The following is a 7,500-nucleotide window of genomic DNA, read 5'->3' on the forward strand; positions in this document are numbered from 1 at the left end:
ATCACCAAAATTGATAATGTATGTTGCTGTATGTATACTTTTGACCCAGCAGATTTGGTCACATTTTCAGTAGACCCATAATAATTTTAAAAAAGAACCAAACTTCATGAATGTTTTTTGTGACAAACAAGTATGTGCTCCAATCACTATATCACAAAAAAATAAGAGATGTAGAATTATTGGAAAATCAAGACAGCCATGACATTATGTCGTTCACGAGTGTTTGTAAACTTTTGACCACAACTGTATGTACATACATATATATATATATATATATGAGTTGGGAAAATGTGTTAGACGTAAATATAAACGGAATACAATGATTTGCAAATCATTTTCATGTTGTCTTTGTAGCATATTCAACTGAAAATGGGTTGAAAATTATTTGCAAATCATTGTATTCCGTTTATATTTACATCTAACACAATTTCCCAACTCATATGGAAACGGGGTTTGTACAATGGCATTCTTTTTGTATTGTGTTAGTTCCACAAATTCTTCAGAAAATGTACTCAAACATCATCGTAGGGTTATTGAGTTTGTTTCGCTGATTGGAGAGCCAGCTGATGTTTTGTTTTATCAGCCGTTTTACTGCCGTGTTACAGGCACCGTTCCGAAACAATTAAGGTATGTAATTAAACATTAACAAAATCTTTTTGTGTATGTAACTAATTTCACAATGTATATATCTGCAGTTTATAGTCCGGTGCAGTTAATATATGGGAATTTATTTTTCTAGAATTTATTGGGTGCGGTTTATGTATCAATGTGCTCTATAGTCCATACTATAAAAACTGAAGTAAGCAAAATAGAGTCTGTATGTTTTATTGGCTGCTTCAATTCATCGTTGGTACCATTTTTTTCTTCCCTGATAAATCCATTACAGTCTTGTATCAATTTAATTTTAAATGTGAAAATAATAAAACTGATACATTTTCTTTAAACTCCCAAGGCTGTGTGTGTGTTTGTGAGTGTGAGGCAGAAGCAGGACACTTTATTCACCTCTTGCTTAATATCCCATATTTCCCTTTTTGTCCAAAGACAAGAGCTTGCTTGCTGAATGGAAGTAAAAGTGAATACATGCGCTGGCCAGCGGACTAATTACCTGAAAAGCTCCATTAGATGTAAAGCAACCAAATGGAGACGTGTACACAACAAGAGGCCAAGGCTGTTTTAACAACCAACAAGAAGTCGGCTTCTTTTAATACCATTGAATGGCTGTTTTTTTTTAATATCAAGGCCTTTTTTGTTTTCCTTTTCCCCCCCTGTCACAGTCATCCACGCTTACACAGCTGTTTCAGACAGACGCATGAAGCCAGTAGTAACCAAGACACTGTAGTCACATCACTTTTTACATTAATTATTTCATAATCTCCATTACATTTTAGTGCAAATCTGTTTTAGGAGAGTCCTGATCCCCTATTGATTTGGTAATGAGATATCGGTCTGGTGTCAGCAAAAAAACAAGACTTTGCATCTAATACCTCCAATATAAGCGCTCCATTACAATCAGTCCTGCAGCGTATTAACTTATGCATGCCAGTTAACATTTTAATATCCTTCAATACGCACACAACGTTGGTCTTTTCTTGTATTTTAGTCAAGACATTTACAAAAACTGAACACGGTAGACTATAAGCTACCAGGAGCTTGCAGCTACACAACAGCTAAGCACACAATTGCACACAAGCTAGACATACATAATATATGTCCTTAATTGAACAGTATTGCAGTCTAAAACACAACATTTGTCAACATAAAAAAGCATCAAATAAATATTTCTACATATTACTTACACATACAAAGCACATTAGAAGGTATCCAGTAGCAAACGTGTCTGCATCATTTAATTCATTAACTTCTTAACTTAATTAATTATTGTGACCACTAGGTAATAATAATAATTTATATAGCGCTTTTCTATCAACTAGATACTCAAAGCGCTCACAGAAAAGTGAGAACCCATCATTCATTCAATCCACATTCAGTGGTGGTAAGCTACATTTGTAGCCACAGCTGCCCTGGGGTAGACTGATGGAAGCGTGGTAGCCAATTTGCGCCTGCGGCCCCTCCGACCACCTATCATTGAGCGGCACTGGGGCAAGGGTGAAGTACCGGGGAGGCGGGGAACGAACCTGGAACCCTCATGCCACTCTTCTGGCACGACTGCTCGACCCACCACGCCACGCCGTCCCCAAGGTGGTGCTAAAATGAACAATTACTACCCCTCTTCAATTTAGAGACAGCATAAGTCCATTCCAGAGGGTTAATAATAAATAGGTTAGTGTTTACAACATACCATTGTTGTCTGAGTAATTTGAATGTATAATTTGGCCTCCATTACGAACCAATACTTCTGTTATGTACAAACCCCGTTTCCATATGAGTTGGGAAATTGTGTTAGATGTAAATATAAACGGAATACAATGATTTGCAAATCCTTTTCAACCCATATTCAATTGAATGCACTACAATGCAAGATATTTGATGTTCAAACTCATAAACTTTATTTTTTTTTTGCAAATAATAATTAACTTAAAATTTAATGGCTGCAACACGTGCCAAGTAGTTGGGAAAGGGCATGTTCACCACTGTGTTACATCACCTTTTCTTTTAACAATACTCAATAAACGATTGGGAACTGAGGAAACTAATTGTTGAAGCTTTGAAAGTGGAATTCTCTCCTATTCTTGTTTTATGTAGAGCTTCAGTCGTTCAACAGTCCGGGGTCTCCGCTGTCATATTTTACGCTTCATAATGCGCCACACATTTTCGATGGGAGACAGGTCTGGACTGCAGGCGAGCCAGGAAAATACCCGCACTCTTTTTTTTACGAAGCCACGCTGTTGTAACATGTGCTGAATGTGGCTTGGCATTGTCTTGCTGAAATAAGCAGGGGCGTCCATGAAAAAGACGGGGCTTACATGGCAGCATATGTTGTTCCAAAACCTGTATGTACCTTTCAGCATTAATGGTGCCTTCACAGATGTGTAAGTTACCCATGCCTTGGGCACTAATGCACCACCATACCATCACAGATGCTGGCTTTTGAACTTTGCGTTGATTACAGTCTGGATGGTTCGCTTCCCCTTTGGTCCGGATGACACGATGTCGAATATTTCCAAAAACAATTTGAAATGTGGACTCATCAGACCACAGAACACTTTTCCACTTTGCATGACTCCATCTTAGATGATCTCGGGGCCAGAGAAGCCGGCGGCGAATGTATTGTCGTGAAATCGGTTCGTACTGAAGGTCAAAATATAGGATCGGGGTCGGAGACCATAAAAAGTTGATCAGGATTGATTGAAACATTTATTAGTAGATTGCAAAGGAAGAGAATACATTACATGAAACAATACAGTTTACACAGTACAGTACATATTCCATACAATTGACCACTAAATGGTAACACCCAAGTAGGTTTTTCAACTTGTTTAAGACGGGGGTCCACGTTAATCAATTCATGGATGTCTCTAGAATTTATGGAATATGCAAAAAAGCCCCAAAATGTATCAAAAATGGTCCAGGTTATCATCCTCTGTGGACCAGGAAGACACTTTCTCACATTTACATAATAACTTTCTTATGACAATATGTTACTCTGTATTTTAAGACGTGTAGCAAAGCCTGCTTTCTTTTTTTTATTATATATATGTATATATTTTTTTTGCACAATACTCAACTAGTACTCTTACGTTTCAGATAAGATGGAGCCAGAGCAGCCCGTGGAAGTCTTTCGGCCATAGAGAGCACCAGGAGCAGCAGCACAAAGTCCCTCAGGCCCACCACACCACGGCCCTATGGACAGCTCTCTCATCCAGTGCCTTGACCCAGCGTCCGCCTCCGACTCCACACCAAACAGGAGCCTCCATCTGCCCTGTTGCGGCCCACGAAGCACTCAGCCCCTTCACGCCAAGCATCCGCCCGGCCCCTCGACCTACGACCTCCTCATCCACTGACATCACACGTACAGCAAAGATGAGTGGACAGTCTGCCTTAAAACATCCATTTCTACTGTGATTAATGAAGGCGTGGACTCTACTTCACCATGCTCGTGTACTGTTAAGCCAACATCCTCTCATGAATGATTGTCCATTTGCACAGCCAGCGGTATTCCCATTCAGAGAGATGATTGTCATTTTAAGCACCCTTTTTTTTCTACCCCTGCACTTTTGGTTTATTACAGACGACTGGGCACTTAGACAGTTGCCAGTAATGGGGGTGTGACATAAAACATGCTTAAGAACATCATAAAATGAAGCCAACGTATTGGAAAAAGGTTTAGTCATTTTTGGGGGAACCTTTTTGCACTGTTGTTGGACTTCATATGGCACAGCAGCTGGTTAGCTTAGCATTAAACAAGCAAAATGATCATTATAGATTCCTAACAATAGCCAGTGATCATACAAAAGCTGAATATTTAACCATCCATGCATTAATCTTTTTGTGCTGAGAGCACGTTCACCATAATATGGTTACATATAATAATTGAATACGTCTCAGAAGTAATGTATTGGAAGTGTGTTGGCCAAAATCTAGCTTTAATGTTGGAATTTGGACCATTTAAAAGGTGCTGGGAACATGTTAATGCTAAGGAGCCGTGTTCGTCTACACCTGTCTCCAAGACATAGTAACTCGGGGTGTCCCGATCCAATATTAATATCAAATATCGGTCTGATATCAGCAAAAAAACAAGTATCGGATGATATCGGCTTAAATTTCAGATATAAACTCCGATACAAGCAGTCCTACAGTGTGTTTACTTGTGCATGTCGAAATGTCCTCTGATAAGCACATCACACGTTTGGTATTTTTGTGTGTGTTTTAGTCATTTACAAAAGACAAACATGTTAAGCAATAGTGAAGTGAATGAAGTGAATTATATTTATATAGCGCTTTTCTCTAGTGATTCAAAGCGCTTTACATAGTGAAAACCCAATATCTAAGTTACATTTAAACCAGTGTGGGTGGCACTGGGAGCAGGTGGGTAAAGTGTCTTGCCCAAGGACACAACGGCAGTGACTAGGATGGCGGAAGCGGGGATCGAACCTGCAACCCTCAGGTTGATAGCACGGCCGCTCTACCAACCGAGCTATACCGCCCCAGGCTACCATAGAGCTAGCAGCTACACAGATACACAAATAAGTGTCCTTCATTGTGTTAAACAGTCTAAAACAGCACATTGATCAATATAAGCAAGTATCAAATAATCACAGTTGCATATTAGAAAGTATCCAGTCACAAATGTGTCCGCATTATTCCATTTGTCGGTTCAGAAGCTTCACATTATGAATTATTGTGGCCACCGGGTGTCGGCAAAAAACAATCACCACTCCCCTTCAACTTAAAGACAGCCTAAGTCTGTCATAAGTAGGGATGGGTATCGACTTCTGCACTTTTATAGGCACAGACTGATTTCCGTCTGTACTACCGGGTATTGATTCATGTAAAATCAAATGGTGCCATGTTACAATACCTTTGTTGCATGTAACGTTACATCCGCTTTCAGACTAAACGTGTAAACAATCACTCAAGCAGCACGAAGGGCAGACTCAGCCAAACTCCCTCGAAATAATGTTGCAATTTTCAACACCGACAAAGCAAGTATGCTTGGTAGAAAATGCTCGGATGTAAAGTAAGGCTTCACTCTTTCAAAATGCAATACCTTGATGCTAATTTACATTGGATTTGCCTTAGAGAGGTTACTATTAGCATTAGCAATTTTACATGGCGATTTCAACAGCTCCAAAATTGGTAAAGTAAACTACAACTAAGATATTGTTGCAATGAAACAGCTGGTGTGTAAGACGCACAATACAGTATAAACACTTTGTAGGGTGCAACATAACACATGATGCACCCTTTTCCTGGAAAAAGTTATTTCCTAGTTAGACAATATACCATACATTACCTATACAGTACTGTTGTCTAAAGTCTTGGAAGTGTAATTGTATTGCAAGTAGAGATGTCCGATAATATCGGCCTATTATCGGCCGATAAATGCGTTAAAATGTAATATCGGAAATTATTGGTATCGGTTTTTTCATTATCGGTATCGTTTTTTTTTTGTTTTTGTTTTTTTGTTTTTTTATTAAATCAACATAAAAAACACAAGATACACTTACAATTAGTGCACCAACCCAAAAAACCTCCCTCCCCCATTTACACTCATTCACACTCATTCACACAAAAGGGTTGTATCTTTCTGTTATTAATATTCTGGTTCCTACATTATATATCAATATATATCAATACAGTCTGCAAGGGATACAGTCCGTAAGCACACATGATTGTGCGTGCTGCTGGTCCACTAATAGTACTAACCTTTAACAGTTAATTTTACTAATTTTCATTCATTACTAGTTTCAATGTAACTGTTTTTATATTGTTTTACTTTATTTTTTATTCAAGAAAATGTTTTTAATTTATTTATCTTATTTTATTTTATTACAATTTTTTAAAAGTACCTTATCTTCACCATACCTGGTTGTCCAAATTAGGCATAATAGTGTGTTAATTCCACGACTGTATATATCGGTTGATATCGTATCAGTAATTAAAGAGTTGGACAATATCGGAATATCGAAAATCGGCAAAAAGCCATTATCGGACATCCCTAATTGCAAGTGAGACTAAAATGTAATAAATAAGATATAACAACCGGACAGCACATTTATCATAATTAGGTCATTTTTAAATGTCACATAAAAAAAAATTGTATTACGAAACAACTAACGCTTATTAACACGCACAAAAGTACTGAATATCGGTACCGTTAAATACCGGTATCGATTCCCAGGTATCGGGAATTGATACCGTATCGGTTCAAACGTTAACGGTACCAATCCGTAGTTATAAAGTTAGTGTTTTTCATACCCGTTCTCTGAGTAATTTCACTTGATCAAGCCTTTTCTAACATTCTACATTGGGGCGGCATTGCTCGGTCGGTAGAGTGGCCGTGCCAGCAACTTGAGGGTTCCAGGTTCGATCCCCGCTTCCGCCATCCTAGTCACTGCCGTTGTGTCCTTGGGCAAGACACTTTACCCACCTGCTCCCGGTGTCACCCACACTGGTTTAAATGTAACTTAGATATTGGGTTTCACTATGTAAAGCGCTTTGAGTCACGAGAGAAAAGCGCTATATAAATATAATTCACTTCAATTCACACTGCAAAATAATAAAAGTATGTACTATGAATCGTGCTATCAAGATCAACACCCAAGGCTCCAATATCGGACAATATTGAAAAAGTTGTATCGAGACACCCCGAAAAGACACACCTAACTCAAAGCGACTCTTCTCTCAAAGGTTGAGCAAACACGTGAGGGAGATGACAGATTGTTTTGGTGCTCTTAAACAGGAACACCATTAAGAAGTTCATTTTGCATAATAGGGGACTTTTAACGCACAAACATGGGACTAATCTCGGCCAACTTTCTTCCAGTATGCAAACAGGGAATAAAGGCCCAAATGATTTCAGATGAATGACATAGTATA

At 38.6% G+C, this 7,500-nt stretch overlaps 1 protein-coding gene across 4 annotated transcripts in view; it reads left to right on the top strand.

The window, feature by feature from the left end:
• myripb (myosin VIIA and Rab interacting protein b) overlaps positions 1-6,999 on the top strand; it is a 387,218-nt gene extending 380,219 nt beyond the window's left edge. For all 4 annotated transcript variants that reach the window (XM_061965577.2, XM_061965578.2, XM_072913491.1 and 1 more), the window contains one exon: positions 3,706-6,999. In XM_061965577.2, coding sequence (XP_061821561.2) covers positions 3,706-3,749 — 44 coding nt within the window. In that variant the 3' untranslated portion in view covers positions 3,750-6,999. The remainder of the gene's footprint in view (positions 1-3,705) is intronic.
• Positions 7,000-7,500: the final 501 nt, after the last annotated feature.

This window comes from Nerophis lumbriciformis, linkage group LG07 (assembly GCF_033978685.3).
Source record: "Nerophis lumbriciformis linkage group LG07, RoL_Nlum_v2.1, whole genome shotgun sequence".
Classification (NCBI taxonomy): domain Eukaryota; kingdom Metazoa; phylum Chordata; class Actinopteri; order Syngnathiformes; family Syngnathidae; genus Nerophis; species Nerophis lumbriciformis.